This window comes from Gallinula chloropus, assembly GCF_964237585.1.
Source record: "Gallinula chloropus genome assembly, chromosome: 16".
Taxonomy (NCBI): domain Eukaryota; kingdom Metazoa; phylum Chordata; class Aves; order Gruiformes; family Rallidae; genus Gallinula; species Gallinula chloropus.
Window position 1 is genome coordinate 4000540 of NC_140101.1, and position 21132 is coordinate 4021671.

The 21132-nt window shown below is 39.9% G+C and overlaps 1 protein-coding gene across 1 annotated transcript in view; it reads left to right on the forward strand.

Moving 5' to 3' along the window:
* Positions 1–17443, forward strand: part of TAF4 (TATA-box binding protein associated factor 4) — a gene marked incomplete at its 5' end in the record, with an annotated part of 38591 nt that extends 21148 nt beyond the window's left edge. The window contains 14 exons of the mRNA XM_084271607.1: positions 254–420; positions 934–1053; positions 2709–2828; positions 3570–3692; positions 3830–3919; positions 5002–5253; positions 6633–6777; positions 7125–7239; positions 7865–8034; positions 8623–8753; positions 9395–9520; positions 11175–11231; positions 11313–11432; positions 15884–17443. Of these exons, the coding sequence (XP_084127733.1) occupies positions 254–420; positions 934–1053; positions 2709–2828; positions 3570–3692; positions 3830–3919; positions 5002–5253; positions 6633–6777; positions 7125–7239; positions 7865–8034; positions 8623–8753; positions 9395–9520; positions 11175–11231; positions 11313–11432; positions 15884–16051 (1904 nt within the window). The 3' untranslated portion in view covers positions 16052–17443. The remainder of the gene's footprint in view (positions 1–253; positions 421–933; positions 1054–2708; positions 2829–3569; positions 3693–3829; positions 3920–5001; positions 5254–6632; positions 6778–7124; positions 7240–7864; positions 8035–8622; positions 8754–9394; positions 9521–11174; positions 11232–11312; positions 11433–15883) is intronic.
* Between the last annotated feature and the right edge of the window lie 3689 nt (positions 17444–21132).

The following is a 21132-nucleotide window of genomic DNA, read 5'->3' on the forward strand; positions in this document are numbered from 1 at the left end:
TGTGTTCTGATGCATGCCATACCGAGCATTTGGATAGAGAAAGTAATTCTGCAATTAAGCTATTCTATACAAAATGTGGTAATGTAACTGGGTGTTTTGCTTTTATTCTAAACCATTTTGATAGCTGTTTAGTCCTTCAGCGGTGTATTGATTCCATATGTATCCAGCTTTGATTAAAAAAAAAAGTGAAAACCCAAGTTCTACCATATATGAAAAGGATGTATGCTTTCTTGACCAATTTCTTGTTTCACAGGCATGGTCCTTGTGCGTAGTGAGAATGGGCAATTGCTGATGATCCCTCAACAAGCCTTGGCGCAGATGCAAGCACAGGCACATGCCCAGTCTCAGCCTCAAAATACTATGACTCCTCGTCCTGCGACACCAACCAATGCTCCTCCAGTGCAGATATCAACAGTGCAGGTCAGCTCAGTAATTTGCAGTGTTAAAAACAGTCAGATTTTTTTTTTTTCCTGTGAAGAACAACCAGAAAGTAGTGATTTGAAGAAACCATGAATGAAGTTGGTGCTCTCCAGGCTTTTCGATATGCCATAGGCGTTGAGTGTTGTTCCTAATTCTGTTACAGTTTGTCTCATCAAAATATTTTTATCTATCTGAATGACGTTAAGTTTACAAGTCTTTGATATAAAGAAGACTGTTCAAGACCATATATGGTTAACATGTAGAACTCTTTTCCCCAAAGAATCATTATTCTCTATAAGACTAAAAGAAAAGTCGATAAGGGTGTATGTATACTGAAGTCATCATAGTTGCAATAAATGAAGACTAAAAATCCTTACTGCAGTTTTATAGTAGTTCAAATGTGTTCTTCTGTGTTTGTAATAATGGCAACTATCCAGAGACAAAACACTAGGCAGGTTAGATTATATTTAAATACAGGATCCAGTGTGACTGTTTTTTTTTCTTCTTCCCCAGGCTCCAGGAACACCTATTATTGCACGACAGGTGACACCAACTACTATTATCAAGCAAGTGTCTCAGGCTCAAACAACAGTGCAACCCACAACAACGCTACAGCGTCCTCCAGTTGTACAAGTGAGTTTGTAGAAAAATAATGTGTATGTGACATACATCAGTTGTTAAGCTTAGCTGGAAGCCTGCTTCAGAGTGGTAGAAATACAGAAAATATAATTGCTAAGTGCGTGGAAGAAATAGGTTTTTTTATTATTCTTTAAAACATTTGCAGATCTCAAATTAATTTTTATTTTGGGTGTATATCTTTTATGTGTATTACTATTTCATATTATACTTGTATGCATATAGAGTTGAAGGTAACCTGTTACTAGTCTGTATGATCACAGAACTGACTAAACCAAAAATACCTTTATGTTTTCTGCCTCAAGAAAATGACACCAATTCCCTTTGGATTTGGGGCAGTGATATTACTTCTCTGATGAATCTGTGGTCCTCTGAACTCTGCAGCAAGATTTACAATTAAAAAAAAGTTACAGAAATATTCTGATAACTCAAAGCTAAATGGTGGTGTCTTAGCATGTGGGTTCTCTTCTAATAACCTGACCTTGTATTCATGACAGGCTTTGTTGCAGGCTTATTTTTTTGAGGGGTGTTGGTGTGAGTTTAAAACATAGAGCAAAAGTGTGAATTTCTCCACATGACTTCCAGGCCAACAGTGATACAATATGATTGCTGTCGCCTAATCTGGTTCATTGTGCTTTCTTCATCCTTTGAGTAGATGGGATTAGAGAGTTTTAATTTAAAACATGCAGGTTTTGCTATGCATCCAGTTAACCTTTTTCCCCCTCCGAGAGACTTTACCAATGTCAGTGATCATTCCAGATCTAAGAATTAATTTACCTAACTGAGTTTCCTTAATTTGCACTGCTGTTATACTGGACAAAAAAGAAATTAATAAGTTCCATCTGCATATTTTTTTTTGTAATGAGCATACCATGAACTTAATTTATCCTGATTTCAAAAAATGAGACAAATTGAATCCTTAGGGATTTTTTTCCTCCCCAGAAGCCAATGAAATTTAGCTTTGGCAGCACTGGAGTCTTCTCTTGTGCATCTTAAGAGCAAGTTTACAAATGATTTGTTAAAGTTCTGAGAGCTAGCTTTAGCTTGGTAAGGATGACAGTGTCTCTGCTTGGGTGGTTGTTAGTAATTAAGCTGTTTTGGAAGTCCATCAATGAACTGTGCACTTGAAAAGTTCTTGCTTACAATATTGATTCGTTAAGGGTGGTATTCCTACTTTGAACTACCAAGTTGTCTACAAAACTGGAAAAATTATTTCTCCCACTGTTCATCCAAAAGCCCTAGATAAGACCTGAGCTTTTCTCTAACCCTTTTTATAAATTATTCCCTGGCTTTTAAAGGAACAGACAAAAAAGCTCTTGTGCTCATAGAAATTTAGTAGTCGTTTTAATTGTGCTGTGAAACTGCAGTGTCTGAGGGTGTGTTTATGGTGAGATTTTGCTGTTTTACTCTGTAACCCAAACCCCGCGCAATTCTTAATCGACTCCTCGGATTTGAGTCCCGAATGTGCAGTGTTTTGTGCCACCTGGTGGCTCTTCCTTTCCACTGCAGCAAACGGCAGAGGAGTAACTCCTTTTTATAGGAGCTGTGAAAGGTGTTCTGCTGTCCTCTGGCTCGGTTTCAGTGTGACAGTTCAGGCAAACAAGTTTTGCTGTGTTCAAGGTGAAATAATCTTACGATTGTATTCTCTGCAGCCTCAGATTGTGCTGGGTGGGACTGCACAAACAACTACGTTGGGGACAGCAGCAGCTGTACAAACTGGAACTCCTCAGAGAACAGTGCAAGGATCAACAGCAACCTCTACTGCTGCCACAGTAAGATACTGAGTGCATTCAGAGTCTTGTTTTATTCATTCACGTTTACATACGTGCATGTATGTATTTGCATATATATCCATACACATAAATGGAGATCAGAGGGGAGAGCAGGAAAGATGCAGGAGCTCTGTGAGCTATTGGTCTTGAAAAGGTAAGCTTTTAGAATTGTATAGTTTATGAAGTGTGATCCCAGGTCACTTGAATTTTGGCAGCTGTCAAAGTATTAACTTTGATTTCTCTAACAGTTTGTAAAGCACACCTTTATTTTAAAACATATTAGCTGTATCTTATAGAAAAATGAATTGTTCAGCACTGCAGAGCAGAATCAGGATGAGAAGGGATAAGAAGTTGGCAGCAACTCATTCAAATGCGTGTTTCCAGGACTGCACAGCAGGGAGAAACTGTGCACTGAGATTTACTATTTCTTGTCCTGCTAAACCATGTATTCTCCCACTGCCATTCTTAAAATACTTGGTGTTTTCTGACTTCATTAAGAATTGTAATTTATCGAATTTTGATAACAAAAATGCACAATATGGATGTATGTATGAAGCAAAAGAATATTTTCAGTCTGATTATGTCCTAAGTTCTGACGGATGCAAATCTATAAGTAATGTTTTGCACTGATGAACTAGTGATGACCTGCAGAACTTTATTTCTGGTCAGGTTATGTATTAAAAAGAGTTTATCTTCCCATCTCTGACTGTTTCCCTTCTACCCTTTCTCCTCCCATAACAGGAAACCATGGAAAATGTGAAGAAATGCAAAAACTTTCTGTCCACGTTAATAAAACTGGCATCATCTGGAAAACAGTCTACAGAGACTGCAGCTAACGTGAAAGAATTGGTACAGAACCTGCTGGTAAGAAAAGCTTATAACAAGCTGTAAGATACACTATTACTTTCAGTTAATTAAGTCTTAATTTTTGTGTGTGTGTCTCAAATATCTGTAAAAGTTAATTTTTCCAAATCCGTTCATTTGGGTTTTCTGTTTTGAAGGATGGGAAAATTGAACCAGAAGACTTTACCAGTAGGCTGTACAGAGAACTTAATTCTTCACCTCAACCTTACCTTGTGCCTTTCCTGAAGGTAACGTGTTCACTGGTCCTTTTAATTTTCCTGTGTTTACACATCAGCAGCAATGAAGTCACACTTGTCTTTAACCAGTACTGATGGAATCCCAGAATGGTGTAGATGGAAGCTTTAAATGATACCTGGTCAGACGTTTGCTCCCTTAAAAAATACTTCTGCCTCTTGGTTCCAAGAGTTTGTTAGTGTGATTTATTGACACAGTCAATGATACAACTTCTACCACAGTGTCACGTTGTAGCTGTCTTTAGGAATCTGAAAAGTTTTCTTTCTATGACTAATAAGCACTTTCTTCCCATAGCACTAAACCTATGAATTATTACCCTCTTTTTAATCTTGGAAAGAAAACAAGGGATTGAATGATACAGAAAACTCTACCTTTTGGACAAACTCATGCTCTGTTGCCTGTGCTGTATATCTGCTTGTGTAGATAAACAGCAAATTTCGGCACCTCTCACTAAAAGAATCCCATTTGTCATGAGTTTTATAGAATTGGACATGTCCCAAAACGATGCTTATTCCAAAACATTTATAATCTGAAAATCAGAAAAAGTACAACAGCACTGTATGGTAAGAGTATAATTCTGCTTGACTAATGTGTGATTAAGGGATGTGTTGTAGGTGTGTGGTGACATTTCTGGGTTCTTAAATGCTTGTTCAACCTTGAGCTGGTTGTGAGGACAAAAATTGTTGCCGCAAGAAAACAACTGCTGTAAGAATCAGGTAAAACACTGGTCCCTGAGCTATTCAAAAATCTTCACCAGTGCTCCAGTGTGTGTTTCAAGCCATCACGTGTTATAGCTTGGTGTCTGTGTAGGAACACAATTGAGCAACAGTATGGGCTTGGATTGTTAAATACTTGCTGGGGGTTCCAGGTAGGCTTGCATAGCCTAGAGATCCAAGCTGCCACAACTAAAGGTACTGTCACTCTGCCTAGTGTGGTATTTCTGTGTGTGCTGCTGTCACGTTTCCTCAGGTGCACACAAACCAATAACAACGAAGTGCATTGCTTTTTTGCGGTTAACGTTTTCTTGTGTGATCTAGGATTAAAGTACTCAGAATTCTTTCTTTCCTCCTTTCAGAGGAGTTTACCTGCCTTGAGACAGTTAACACCAGACTCTGCAGCTTTCATTCAACAAAGTCAACAGCAGCAGCCAACAACGCAAGCAACGATAGCGACGATTCCGTCTGCGGCGGTGCTTCTAAGCTCCTCAGTGCAGCGCACAGCAGGGAAGGCGACTGCAACTGTAACGAGTACTCTCCAACAACCTGTAATCAGCCTAACTCAGCCTACACAAGTTGGTGTTAGTAAACAAGGGCAGTCTACACCACTGGTACGTAAGCTTAAATGCATCATCTGTTACTGCACAGGGATTTTTGATGATACAGTGACTTCTTAAAAATGGGTGTTTTAGCTCAGAGATCTTTGATCTCTTTAGAGAAACTAGCTACCAAGATTAATCAAGAATGGATTTTAAGTTGTGCTATATTATTTCCTATTTTAGAATGAAATGTTGGTACGTTGTCTCAATCACTTCCTATCCATGAGAGCAGTGTTCTTGAAGGATCTTCCCTTTCCTGTTTCATAAGTCTAACAACAGATTACCCAAAGTTATTCTTTCTCCTCTTTTTATCAGGCCTGCATATAAATCAAATAAAAATAGTATAATGTGCAGTACCTCCCCCCCTTATAGCAAAGCAGTGTCTAAGCAGAAGGTTTTTCTAGGATGTGTAGTAATGTATATTATTAAATTACTAGGGTTTTTTTTTCCTACTTCAACATTCTCAGAGGAATGCTTGACATTCATCTGAGCTACTCTGTCCAGAAATTTTCATATAAAATGAAAAGGAGAGATCTTTTGTCAATCCATAAATATTTTTCATTTACCTGGAGAGAAAATCTAGTGATTATATTGGTCTTACTGCCCTTATAACCCCTATATTCTAGAAGGAGGTTAGGAAACTAAGGAAGGAATAAAATCTGAAGTTTGACTAATGAGTGCTGGATTTACAAGAAAATAGTTTGGCCTTTAAGTTAAATATTTACACTAGGAGCGAAAGTAGTGAAAGGAGGACTTATAGAAACAGAGCTTGCAAAATAAGCAGGGTTGTTAGTTTGAAAGTAAGTTTCTGACAGCTGGTTGAGGCCAGAAGAGGAGTTTGCATCAAGGGCTCTGATTGCAGCGTTGCAGCAGAACCTTTGCTGTGTTTCTGTTAAGAAGCTGTATGGTGCAGTTGCCTGAGATTCAGCTAACTGAACGATCCAGTAGCATAAAGCTGCACAGCTGTTGTAGCTTATGCTGGTTCTGGTTGAAAACAGCATATGTAGAACCAGCTGGATTGTCTTTATCATATCTTTATTTTCAGTTCTAGAGTTTGTTCGGGCAGATCCAGTTTGTAATGTAGAAAGCACATATAGGAAGTTGTAACTGGACCTTTGATTATAGATTTTTTTGTTGTTTTGGATAATATAAATACAAGTTACTAATTTTTTTTGTATCACAAAAAGTGGAATATTGTTTTTCTTCAAGGTATGACTTATCTGAAGAAACCTCTAAATACCTTAAAATGCGCTGATTGTAGGTCAATGGTAAGAAGTGTTGACATGATAACTTACAAGTTGACTGTTAGGGTTTGTTCTCCCCACTTGATTCTTAGCCCTAGTTATTTCTCAGATTGTTTACAGGGTTTTTTTTTTCCTTATTATTTGCAGGTTATCCAACAGTCTCAAAAAGCAGGGGCGTTGATAAGGCCTCCACAGGTAACATTGACACAGACACCAATGGTAGCGCTGCGGCAGCCACATAGTCGTATTATGCTCACTACTCCTCAAATTCAACTGAATCAGCTTCAGACAGGTGAGAAGTCAAGTTGCTTGGTGTGCACTGTGTGTGGTAGTGTTGACTGAAGGCTGGTTTATCAGTGTCAGTTCTTGGTGTTAGTTCTTAGTGGCTGTTGTACTGCTGCTCAAAGCTTCGGTGCACAGTGCCATAGTGGCTGGGGATGCCCTGTGTGTATTGGAGGAATTGTCTGGGTACTGGAATTGTGTGGGAGGGTCCTGTTTGAGGTGAGTGAAATGCTGACACAAGCTATGGCTGTGAAGTCTTTGCACCAGACCTATTGCCATTCCTACCTGTGACTGGTTTATAAGTCTGAACTCTGATACAAATTTGATGGAGTACAAATCTTGTCTGTCTTCTTGCAGTACCTGTGGTAAAACCAGCAGTATTACCTGGAAACAAAGCTATTGCCACTGTTTCGACACAAGTAGCTGCTGCTCAGAAGAATAAACTGAAAGAACCTGGGGGAGGCTCTTTTAGGTGAGGAACCATATGCTTGTTTGTGCTTGTGCTGTCTGGGCAGCCTGCTTAATTTGGGGAAACCTTTCTGTATACTCCAGTGGTAAACTCACAGCAGCCAGAGGTGGATTTTCTGTGGGCAAGCTTGCTGCTTTTTATTAAAGACTTCAACAAATATCTGTGGGCCTGCCTATGCCAGACTGGTTTTAGCATTTAGCTGGCACTGAGGATAAATATCAAATCTCACAAAAACTTCTTGTTTGGACAAGTAAATATAATTCATTCCATCCTCCTCCCAACACTGCTCAGTTATTCAGGTGTACAGCCTGTCTTACAGTGATAAGGACAGTTTATTGTTGTGTTGTGGTGGTGATGTGTCTGGTCTCTTGTTTCTCAAGGTTCTGGAACATACAACCTAAGAAAGGATCTTGAGAACACAGGAAGTACAAAACTGCCAGAATACTTTTAGTGCTCTTTGGAATTAAATTGTGTTATTTTTATCATATAATAAAAGCAAATTAAATGCAAAAATTAAATAAAGTATTCAGGTTTACTGTGGAATCTATTGTGTGCAGCTGTGGTATTGTAGCAGTGTGTGCAGATAAACAGTAAATGTTGTTATTATAATGAGTTTTCCCTTCTTAAGGGATGATGATGACATTAATGATGTTGCATCGATGGCTGGAGTCAACCTGTCAGAAGAAAGCGCTCGGATATTGGCAACAAACTCTGAGCTAGTGGGCACATTAACAAGGTCCTGTAAAGACGAAACCTTCCTTTTCCCAGCACCTTTACAAAGAAGGATATTAGAAATAGGTATGTTGATTTTTCTTGAACTTTAATAGACAAATTTCACTAGTCTTGGGTTTAATTGAAGGCATTTTTTGTATAAATTGGTTTGAGTAGTTTAAAATTGCTGCAGTCCTTACCTTTTGTACACTGTGATGCTTGTGGGCAATCACTCAGCTTATGAATAGTGTTGAAGGATAACAAACCTACACAGTTGCCTTTTAAAGTGATGGTAATGTAACATCAAAATTACTGGAGCTGGCTTAAAATGCTGACTGTATAAAGTGATAAGGCTGAACAGAAATAATGACTTTTTTAAAAAAAAATAAATCCAGAAGCACTTTTAGTGTATTTACTTACTCGTTTAGAGCAGATGGTTAAATGAAAAGTGTTCTCCAGTTGTTTGTTATACTGTAGTGTACAGCATTTATTAATAGACTGTAAATTTTGTTAAGCTGATGTGAAGTTTTGTTTGCCATTTCCTGCTTAGTGCTTGCCTGAGAAATGAAGGCCTTGTTCTGCAAACAGCATCAAAATATCCAGGACTGAGAGTAGCCACATGTTTATCTGTATTGTAAAATCATTTTTTACAACTGACTTTTATTCTGATCATAGGTAAAAAACATGGAATAACAGAAATCCACCCTGATGTAGTTAGCTACGTATCACATGCCACACAACAAAGACTACAGAACCTCGTGGAAAAATTATCAGAGACTGCTCAACAAAAGAATATCACTTACAAGGTAACTGTATTTCATTGCACAAAGAAAATGGCAAAACTGCCCAAAATCAGCAGGCTGGTGTGTTGGCTGTAATGCGTGACTTCAGGTGGTGTTCATTCTCTGAAGTTGGGTTGTTTATTCTCTCTGACTGATTCATCTTACATTAAGATATTAATACACATGGATGACTAGAACTCTTCAGCTTGCATATACAAAATGTTTTTAAAACAAATGCAGAGAAACTGTACCCTCCCCTTTATTTATGTCAAATGTTTAGAGTCTGAGTGATTGTACAATCAGATAGGCAGATAAAAGCACTGCTTTGAATTCTCAAGAGACTGCTATCTGACAGATGTGTGTTCTTAATAGATGCAAATGCCTAAACAGCATTTAAAAAAACCACCTAGCTCTGTGAAATATGTTTGTGAGGTTAAAGCTGTGATGATACTAGTTTGGAAGTCAAAAATCTGATGATTCATGGGATAGAACAAAATGCTTTTAAGAATTCTAGCTGGTTTGACTGGTGTAGATACACACTTGTTATTTGTTTGAAAAGGACAAAGTGAGCATTTGAGCTTTAAATGTATATGTTCTTCCTACAGCACAAGCTAACAGCTCTGTTTTTATGAAATGTAATGAGAAACATATTTGCATGTTTTCAGGATGATGAAAGATATGAGCAAGTGAGTGACGTCCGGGCACAGCTCAAGTTCTTTGAACAACTTGATCAAATAGAAAAGCAGCGTAAAGATGAACAAGAAAGGGAAATCTTAATGCGTGCGGCAAAGGCAAGTGCTTGGATTTCACACATGTCTGCAAAGTGTCACTTCTGACGTCAAAACTGCAGAGCTTCATTTCATTCTACAGCCCTTGCAGTGAAGGGGAAGGCTCTAATCTTCAGAGCTTGATGAATATGTTCCTTAGTTAGAGCTTGGTTATGTTTTTCATGGTAAAGCGTGGGACACACATGCTTTCCTGGTCTCGTTGTGTGTTCCCAAACTAAAAGAGGCCTTAAAACTTAGGTTTTGTGCTTTGCATTGTTAAAAAGATGGGGTTTATAGCTTGGTGGTGGTATTAAATGGCATTTAGAGGTTACAGATGTTTTGGAGACTAGAAATAGAATTCAGAAAGACTTAGGCAAGTTGGAGAAATACAATAAATAGGAAACAGTTCATTTAAGCACAAACATGAACATTAGGCAGTTTTACTCTGACCCAGATATAGGGTGAATATGATTCACTATACAGGAGCACTCTAGCAATAATTCCCCAAAGAACCCAAGGTTTCTGTTGGGTGTGTGATCTGGTATGAGTTGATAATGTCAAAAAGCACCTTCATATCAGTTGGTTCCTGTTTAGACCTGAGCTGGAATACTTTTTTCCAGTTTTTGGGCCCTACACCAAGCAGGTTTTAGAAGGAAAGCAGGTTAAAGGTCTAGAAAATGTGACCTATGAAGTAAGATTAGAGAGTAAATCCACTTACTTCAGAAGAGACATAAGTCTTCATGGCTATTTTGCATATTCATATAATTCCCTGTGTTTGCTCCTGAAGTACAGCAGGGAAGACATAGGTTAGTCATTAGGAAAAGCTTATCATTTTAAGAGTGCTTGAGCATTGAATTAAAATAATTTATTTTGCTGTTGGCTTAAAGAATGTATGGTATTAACAGCAGTCAGGATTGGTCTGGATATAGTTGGTCTTGTATTTTCTGAGTACGAATGAAAGACTGTCCTGAAGTTCTTCTGTTTTCTGTATGTTTATTTCTTGGGAAAAAACCTCAGGAAATTAAGAGAATTGATACATGTAGGAAAAAATTGATTGGCAAATGTGTACTAATTATGTAAAGCAAGAAAGTTTGCTGAAATTGTACTTTTTGTTACTTCTAAAAGTATGATATGGACAAGGAATTGTAGTGTGAAATGGGCAATTGCTAATATAATTAGTCTGTTAGCTGCAGTTCATCAAATGGGAGTCTGACTTATATGTGCTGGGTGGCAGAAAGATACATTCCTGGTAAGTGCATCGTTATACACCCAGGGATGGAATTCTTCCAAAAAGTACAGGTCTTATTCATTTTTTCATATGCAAAGTGTGGTTATTTCAGTTCACAGATCTGTGTAATTTGTGTCTTGTAAGGGTTTTATTTAAGGCATAAATGCTTAGCTATTCCTTTGCTGTTTTTAACAAAACTGGAAAAGCACGATGCTTTTTCAGAAACAGACGCCTGAAACTAAGAAAAGGGAAACTGCTATTAGTTTCTAGGAATTATTTTCCCCTGATGCCCTCCCTAGGCATGGTAGGTATTCTCCACTTCCTGCTGATGTTTAAGAAACGCTTTCATATGTTATGTAAAACTTAGAATCTTTAAATGCTTTTGTAACTGAATTATTTTTTTCTTTCTTTTCCCCCAACCATTCCATGTTCATCTCCTATCAAATACAGTCTCGATCTCGACAAGAAGATCCAGAGCAGCTTAGGTTGAAACAGAAGGCCAAGGAGGTAAGTGTTCACCTTAATATCAGCTTTTAGTTTGGAAATTGGAAGAAAAATAATTAACTGTGTTTCTTCTGGCAAATGCAGATGCAGCAACAAGAGCTAGCACAGATGAGACAGAGGGATGCCAACTTGACTGCATTAGCTGCGATTGGTCCCAGAAAGAAGAGGAAAATAGATTCATCAGGATCTGGATCAGGGACAGAGGTACAGTGTGATTGTAGTCTTGGGTTTTGCTACGTCAGTCTCTGTAAAATCCTTCCTGTTCAGAGCTGTTTCTTGGTTTGTGGAAGCTTTCTGAGCAGCAGAAGTGTATTTTGCATTCAGATTTGCTTGCTCTAAGGCCAGGACCAAGGCTTAGAATCTGCATAGCGTCATAGGGAATCAAACTTGAATTGTCATTCCCCAAGTCATGGAACTGGAAGAATGTTAGAGCTTCACTATTCTCACAAGTCTCTGCTTTTTTGGACCTCCAGAGTTTTGGGGAAGGATTGTTGTGGTTGTAGCCAATCTACTCTGCACGCTTCTTAATGTTGCTGAGGTGGGTGCAGTGGTAGAAATGAATCACTGCTAGATTTGACAGCAGGAGCTTCAGGTTGTAGGAACTTGCTAATTTCTTTCACCAGCTGTTGATTTGCTTTAGTTTTAGTATCTTTACAGCAAAACAGTTCAACCAATTCCATCTGATCGTAGAACCATTTAGGCTGGAAAAGGACTTTAAGATCATCAAGCCCAGCTGTACACCCAGCACTGCCAAGTCCACCACTAAATCATGACCCTCAGCACCACATCTATGCATCTTTTGAACACCTCCAGGGATGATGACACAAACTCTTCCCTGTTCTAGTGCTTGACAACCCTTTCAGTGAAGAAATTTTCCCTAATACCAAATCTAAACCTCACCTGATGCAACTTGAGGCCATTCCCTCTTCTCTCAGTGTTACTTAAAAGTCTGGCATCCACCACACTACACACCCCTTTCAGGTCGCTGTAAAGAGTGATCAGGTGTCTCCTCAGCCTTCTTTCTCCAGGCTGAACAACCCCAGGTCTCTCAGCCGCTCCTCACAAGACTTGTGCTTTAGACCCTGCGCAACTTCATTGCCCTTCTTTGGACAGCACCCTTCTTGTAGCAAGGGCCCCAAGCCTGAACACAGCACTTGAGATGCAGCCTCAGCAGTGCCCAGTCCAGGGGGACAACCACTGTCCTGGTCCTGCTGGCCACACTATTCCTGACGCAAGCCAGGATGCCAGTGGCCTTGGCCACACTGCTGGCTCATGTTCAGCCAGCTGTCAACCAACACTGCCAGGTCCTCTTCTGCTTTCCAGGAACTCTTCCCCACACCTGTAGCTTTGCCTGGGGTGGTTGTGTTACTGTTTAATCTGGCCCTTTAACAATTGCTCTGTAGACTAAGTCTCTGTGTGCTCAGTGTCTGATTACCTCAATGTTAATTTACATTCAGGTAGTTTGGTAGACTGCTGTATTTCTAAATGAGTTCATCAATGGCAAGTGGTATAAAATTGCTTTCTTTATGGAAGATGTTCAATGTGGGATTTCTCTAGTGTTTAGAAAGAACAAAAGTCTTCCTGAAATGTGTCATTTACAAGGCCAAAAGGTCTCTTTGTAACTGAAGGATTTTCCCCTGCAGAGTTGTCCAATAACAAGTGATAGGATAATAATAGTTTAATAATTCTTTATTGCTCCCTAAGCATTCCAAATTTTTAGTGTTAAAGCACTTACACTGTAGAAAAAAGTCTCTTCTTTCAAAAGAATTCACTTTGTTGTATACTGAGTTGTTAGAAGCAGTAATTGACATGTTCTTGATATAAAACGTTGGCGATCTGAATACCAGTAAATGTTATTTTAAAGAAAGATCAAGCCTCTTGAGCATCATTTAAAGTAATTTTAAGTTTTGAAACTTAACTAAAATTCCTGTTACTGATAATAAGACTTAGATAAAAATAAATTACTGTATTGAAGGTTTATAAATGTGGATTATAATGATAAAAATTGCAGGAAGTAGCACTTTTACAAAGACAGAGGTGTATAAATGAAGTAATCCCCAAGGAATATGCTGAAGTATCTCATGCAGTGTTAGTGTTGGCATTGCTTACTTATGCATGCACAACTGCACCATTAATAGTCTGTTAATGTCACTTAGGTTATGGAATGTATTTTACATCTACTGTGAACACTTGTTTGTATTTCATCTAAATCTGACTAATTTGGTTATCCTAGATTAATCACTTACTGGTTAACCAATTAACTGCAGGTTCCCTGGAAATCTAATCTTTTTGTCTGTTAAATTAAGAACCAGCTGCTTTTGATCTGATAGACTCACAGCTGTGCTTTTGCTGCTGTGTCACTTGACATTTTTAAATTGAGCTCCACTTGTCACCATTTGTATGCAGTTTGTAGTTAAGGCACATTACAAGAAGTGTGGAAAATAAGGTTTGTCATTACTTAGACATAGATTTGTAAATGTAAGCTTTTGATGTCTAGGAATGCTGAATCCTAATTACGTGTAACATCACTTCGAAGTAGTAATTGTACTGTTTTGTTTCAAAAGGCAACAAAACAAGTTGCTGTCAGTGTGAGGTTTTATATCCACGTGACTTTATTGAATTAGCAAAAAGCTTCTTAACTTATGCCATGCCTGCAGGAGTAGCAGAGTTCTGTGTCTCCTGCACTTTTACCTTTGCATTTAAGTATTATAGTCTTTATAAAAAAATCAGGCTTGAGCTTTTATCGAAGAATATTTTTAAAACAAAGACTTAAAACACTTGCAATTATTCTCTCTCTTGTCTTGTTAGTAGCCATGTGTATGTATTTAACAAAATGTAGTTTACACACGGTTCTCCTTCATCTTCTGATTCCAACTGAAGTTGATGGAAATTAGGCATCAAAGTTGTGCAGGGGCCTTAAAATATCCCTCTGAAAATCCAGCCTTTAAACCCTCCTAACTGCAGGTCTCTGAGTTGATGGTTGTTGGTTCACCAGGTCACAGAAGTCTGACTTCACTGCTGGCAGTGTGGTGAAGCAAGAAGAGCCGCACCGAGTGCGGTTACTGCTTCACCCGGGGATGGCAGCTTCCAGTGCAGCTTGGATTGGTTCCATAACAGTGCACAGTGATCATAGCTGTACTGCTTTCATGTGTAGAAAGGATGTATTAGTGTGAGCATCAGCAGCTTATTCACGTGGCTTTTGCACTGCCCTTTGTAGTAGGCAGATTTTGGCTTTTCTCAAGCCTGGCATGTCCTTGTGTAGAACAGGCTTTTAAAATTCTCCAAACTCTCAGGCAGGTAAACCTTGACTCACTAGCAGAGTGTGTTTGGACCTTCTATCACTAAGCATTGAAATTCTGTTAAAACATGATTCAAGCAAATGAAATCAGAGGAAAAAAGGAATCCATAAATAAGCCACAGACATGGAAAACCTGTGCCTGGTGTCTCAGAACACCTTCGCTGTTCATGTAAATATCCAAAGAGCAAGGTATCAGCAACAGGCAACTGCCAGAAAGATTCTCCACTCAAAGTTTGAGGTAGAAGTTGGCTTTTGGTCTCTGCGTGCCATCTGCTGGTGACTGCGCCTTAGTGCTGTGCCGAGGAGGAGCTGGGAGGCTGCTGTGGCGTGGTGCTGGTTGCCGGTGCTGTTCTGAGCCCTGACGCTCTTCAGTTCTCCTTGCTGGACCGTGCCCATCGCCAGCCTCAAGCCAGGCTGCACCCCTCTTACTACCGAACCGTTTCGGGTGTGTGAGCACAGGACATGGCCAAACCTGTCTTCACTGGAAGAGGCACCTTGTTTCTGGATAGTAACTGATTCCTAGGACTTTAAAGCACTCCAGGATTTCCTTGCTTGTGTAAAGGGAAGCACAACAGGCATGGCAGAGTTGTGTTAATCATATATATGCTGTCAGAACTGCGTTTCTGGAAGTTAGAGTGCAGTGGAGTTTGCCCCAGCAGGCTTGCTGTATAACTCTCTCAGCAGGCAGTGTGCATCTTCACAGCTGGAGGATGTGGGTGTCTCTAAAGATATCAAATGTATTTTTTTTTCTCCTACTTTTTCTGAAGTTACAAATATAATCTGCTACTTGGGGAAAACTACTAGTGTGTACCAAAGGGGTAAGTGTTGCTGGATGATGGGAAGGAATTCAGAGATCATTGGAGTGTGTCTGACTCTGTCTAGGAGTGCAGCTACTTAATATAATCCTGAGCTGGTTACAGCTGTTGTCACTGAAAGGAGAGGTCTTGCTACCCTACCATGAAGATTGGGTGGTCTAGGACATTATTCAAGACCTTAGGGTCCAGGGGGGGATAGGGCTGTTTCCCAGTTCTTTCAGGAACCTCAGGGCTATCCTTGGGATTTGTATGCTGAGGTTGTGAAGAATACTGTCCCTTCTGTTTGTTTTGATTACTGGGATTGCCTATCATTAGTGGCTTCCTCAACAGAAGAATGCATTGGGGGTTTTATCTCTGTTAAATGTGGCTGAAAACTTCTTCAGAGATTTCTTTTCCATTCTTATAAACAATAGCTGATCTGGTAGCATGCAGTTTGATAGCTTCCTGTACATAGTCACTAGAGCTTCTCCCTCACCTGTTGTCTTAGGAAAGTTTTGGAATACCTGGTCATGTTCTGATCCATCTTTTCTTCTCACTTCCAGGGATCTGGTACAAGTGCAGCAGTCCCAGGCAGCTCTGGAGTTGGAACAACCAGACAGTTTACGCGACAAAGGATAACGCGGGTGAACCTCAGGGACCTCATATTTTGTTTAGAAAATGAGCGAGAGACAAGCCATTCACTATTGCTATACAAAGCATTCCTTAAGTAAAATGGCAAAGATCAAGGTATTTTTGACTGAGAGACGCCTGAGGACATTTTTTATATATTTGCAGATTACGCCTTTTTGTAACAAGCAAATGGGATATTGTTTAAAAGAAACAACCACCTCTTTACATGGAACAGTTTTATATTCCTGTTTATAAATAAAACTCTTCAGTATAAGAGAAAATACATTTCTGTAACAGTGAGCATACTTACAAGGCCTGTGGATACTATAAAAGGACAATTAAATTTTAACTCATCTCTTGATTGAGTGGCCTTCTTGCCAAACAAGCCATATATAAAGACTGATGGAATCGTTTAGCAAATAACTAGCTACCCTTTGTCAGCCCTGTAGCAGTTTCGACATTAATTGTACATTTTAGTTCAGTTTTATTCAACTAAATCAATTATATAGGCATATGTCTACAGCAGATGACCTCATTTCATTTAGCTTTTTTTTTTAAAGCGGTCAGTTAGCAAAGCAAACTGATTTTTTTTTTTAAAGAATATTTATCTTTCCCCAAAATGTTCGAAATCTAGAGGGATATACAGTTAATTTTAAACATAACCTCAGTTTTAATCACATTATTGCTTATTAGAGGCCCTGAAATCCCATAAAGGAGGGTTACTTCTGAATGTTTTAGCAGCATCTGTAAAAATGCATTTTATTTGCTATAGTTTGTAAAGCTGTAAAGTCAAAAAAGGAAAAAAAGGAAAAAAAGAGAAACCTTTTCAGCATAAATATATTTTACTTGCACTGTGTTTTTTAGCTAAAGTGAAAGCTTAGATTAAATAAAATCAAAGTTGAGAGGAATCATCAAAAGACTGTTTCTCAGTGTGAATCAAGTGTTGAAAAATGGTTGGTGTATTTTGTCAGTAATTGTACATAATTTTTGGCACATAACATAAAAATGGCTATGTAAACTATAATTATTTTGCTAAAAGACTGTATGCAAGCTGTGGGCCTACTTTAAAGATGTCCAGAGCAAAGTCCCTTCTTTGTACCTATTTTTTTATTACAAATATACTAATTGGTTCTTTATATTTTCAGAGGTTATTGTATTAAATTGTCTATTGATAGTACTTTTATGACTGTAAATACTTTGGCTTTCTTTGTGTGAACTCTCATGGTAGAATTTAACTCTCTTGCGTGTAAACTGAATGCTGATCAGTATTTTTATCAGACACCTGACAACTGTTACACCCCTTTTATTTTTGTCTTTTAGGAAATCCTGTCTTTCCATTTTTTTTTCATGTAAATTTTGCACAGTTACTTGTTCATATGTAAATATTTTACTTTCAAAAATGAAGTTTTTAATTGCTATTGTTTTATATAGGATTGAAAGAAAATTAACTCCTTTATTAAAAACAAATTTATCTGTATTTGCTAATGTATTTTTCTCTCTAAATCTTCTCTTGAATTTATTTTTCTTGGTACAGTAAAAGTTTAGTCTACCTGAGGGGATACTGGTTCCTAAAGATGCACTTTGGGTTGGTTTTTTTATATTGTTTTGGAGATATGTAACTTTAGGAATCTAGAAATTTTGTGGTTGTCTTAGGGCTCTTGAAGAAAGATGAGGGGATAGTGGGGGATGTTTTGGTTGTGTTTATAAACAAGGGGATGTTTCTGAACTCTTAGAAGTCTTTTGGTTTTGTCTAGTGGTGGTTTAATAAGACACTTCAGCCCTTTCCTTGAGGGCAGCCTGCTCCCTCCAACATGACTGGGATGGTTTTCAGGAGGAGATGTGACACAAACCATGGGATTTGGAGCACAGCTATACAAGAGGATACTTTTGATTGTGAACGTGCTTTTGGTTATGAAGGTGGAACTCTGAGAAGGTGTAGTTCTGGTGGTCTGTACTGAATGTTTGACTTTGGTTTTGTTAGGTTTTTTTTAATTCACCCTCTCAAAAAATAAATTCACAATTGTGAGGGCCTAATCCTGCTGTTAAGTTAATAGAAGAATCCTGTTAAATTGGTCATTATTTCTTGCATACAGACAAATCTGTCTACAGGCTACTGCCCCAAGCACACTGCTGCTGACCTGCCCCCAGCCCAGCGCTGGCTCAGGCCAGGTGAGGAGGGAGCGGCTGTCTCTGGAAGCACGGTGTGGCTCCTGGTGACGTTCACACCCGACACCGTGTGTGACACTTACCTTGAAGTTTCTAATTGTTTGTAAACTTCACACTGTCCTTCACATTGTGTAATGTTCTTAAGTGGAAAGAAATGACTTTGACTTTTGGCCAAACATTGTCATAGCCTTCCTTTAACGAGCCTTGGCTGTCAATGTGAACTGCTACTGTCCGGCCAGCGATGGAGCACGGGAGCTGCGGAGCTGTGGCAGGTGAGCTGGGAAGAAACCGACCTTCAGGTGTTGCTTCCGATAGCGAGTTGGGGGTAAGACATGTTTCAAACATGCAAGTTACTACACGGTGTGCTGTGCTTTGTGCTCCCTCTTCAGCAGAGGTAGGAGTGTAGAAGTATGGGGGAGAAACCAAGGGAGCTGGGAGGAGAGAGAGATCTATAAGCCCGTAGCTTGTGGGTTTGTTTTAAATGAGATGGGTTTTAAGTGCACAGTCAGCCTCTCACTCCATACAGATCTTCACAGCTTTTAAAGTTTAGTCTCAAAGCTGGTGGTGTCCATCTCCCACCAGCAGCTCAAAGTCGTGTATCTTCAGACCGGGCTGTTGGTGCTCCGTTGTTGGTGCTGGAGTGAGCGCTGCGTTGTGGCCATGCTCCTGGGGGGATGCCCTCGTGGCAGGGCAGTGACTCTGCAGGTTGGGGTGTTTTTAATGGTAAAAATGATAACTCAGAAGCTTTATGTTTCAGAGTAAAGTTGTAACTGTGTATGTGTGTGTGTGTGTGTTTACAAGGCAAGTGCTTCTCTTGTGCGTTACTGACCCATAAAGAGAGAAACTCATTCTTTTCTGGCCCCTACACTTGCCTAACTCCCCCAGAGAGCAAGGGCTAACGTGCAAGGGAACTGACCATCCCTTTCCTTCATCCTCTTCCAAAGAATGGTGCAACTTCTTTGTAGCATCCTCAGGACCGGAGGTGTGTGAGTTGGAGACTGCCCTGCCTGGCAGCCTCCCTCCTGCTGGCCACCCAAGATGTTTTATAATAGTTTTTACCATACTCTCTTCCTCTCTTCTTGCCTGTAAGTTTACCAGCATTTGCATGTGTGACCTAGAGGTGGGCTCCCTGCCCTGTTTTACAAAAGTCTTGATGTCTCTGTTTTTTTAACCCTTTTGAGTAGATAGTGCATAGCTGTGGCATTGCTGAATGATTGATAACAGTCTTTTTCTAGCATAGAAATTCAGCAGAACAAATGAGATGTAATGAGGCACTCTGGTCTTTGTATTTCACAGGTGTATAATTAGATACATTTTCAGGGAACCTGTTGTAATAGTGAGAGATACGTGTGTGAATGCTCTGATAAATGCCATCAAATTCAGGGCAATTAAGATTTTATTGGAGACTTTAATCTGATCCAAGAAGTTTCCCCATATTTCTAAGACTAAATTGCCCATAATGGTGTGAGGAGTCCAATGCAGTGACAGTTGGAACCATTTCCTTGTATTTTTGGTTATTTGTCCAACTGCAGAGAAGAGTCTTGACTCCTGGGGCAGGTTCAGTAGGATGGCAGCTGGGGTGGGTGTGATGATTCCAGCTGTAGTTGTTTCCAGGGAGTGTGTATGTGCACCCATGTGTCCAGGGGAGCGTGCAAACCCTCGTGCTGGTGAGTTGAAGTTGTGAGGGCTCCCTTCTCTACGTGCTTATGGTGTGTAAAAATCCTTGCACAAACGTTAGGGCTTTAGGCAAGTGCAGGTCAACTATATCCAAGTGTGTGATGTGTATGGATGAAGTGTGGCCAGGAGAAGGTTTGGGTACTACGGGTTGAGCCAAATCTTTAGATTTTGGGAGTGTCACACAAGCAGCACCCTGTGTGAGGTTGGCTTCTCAGTGTTCTGGGCTATTTGTTAGCAAGTGACCTTTCCCTGTTTGTGAATGTTGCCAAGATGATAAATTAAGGAGAAGATGGTTGGAGGGATAGGTAGGGAGGGCAGCCTTGCGACCTGCCTTTAATTTGCCCATCACATGCTGCCCGCAGGGGTGTATGTCCCAGTCCCACAGGCTGCTAACTGGGGCTGGACATCAAATCGCATTTTAATGGCACAGATCTGTGTCCCCCCTGCAAAGCAGCTATGGCCACAGCCCCTCTCAGCTCCCCCATCACCATCCTTGGAGCAGAGACCAAGCAGAGCAAGTCAGGACTCCTTTGCTTTGGGTGGTGATGGTCTTACCCAAGGGCATACTGAGTTGTGAGAACGGGAGTCAGCTCTTTAAAACTTGGTTTTAGGACTCAATCCTGATCCTCCTATTCCTGTGTCTCCTGAGGGAAACTTGCTCCTTGCTGCTGTGGAGGTGGGAGTGGGAGGGGACCTCTGGGTGCACTGAGGGAGGCCTCACACTTCATAGCCACTACCTGCCTGCTCTCCTCCTACTTCACAAATTACTTGTGAAACGTGCTATGTTTTCCCTTTGTTTTTCTGCTCAGCTTATTTATTGTTATTTCCATGAGGAGCCGGGCTGCACCCTGTTTGGTTTCCTCCTGGGAGTTCCCCTGTTCTGAAGTCAATAGCAGACGTGTACAAACAACAGGAGCAGCGTTGGGCTGTGATACACACTGTGTTTCTGTAAGAGGCCTGAATAAATGCATAACAAATCTTGCTCTTACTGTGCTGGGAAAGTGCTGTCTGGTTTTACTCCAGTGCTTATGGAGCTTTCAACCCAGTAACCAAATTAAGTTGCCAACCAAAAAGTTGTGAGTGGTTTCTAGTTCCTGTGCTGCTGCTTTCGCTGCTCATCCAATTACTGTGATTGGGCTTTGAAGAACAATGCATCTCATTTCCCAGGAGCTGAAGGCAGTGATGTTTAGATGCAGCCTCTTTAAAAGAAAATCAAACTCCTGATGCCATCTCAGGCGTGTTGCTGTTTAGCTTCTTCACTTTGAGAGGGAAAAATCTGTGTAAGTCGTGGGTAAGACCCTTCACTTAGAGGGGGAGTGAGGGGGATTGATTGTTCTTG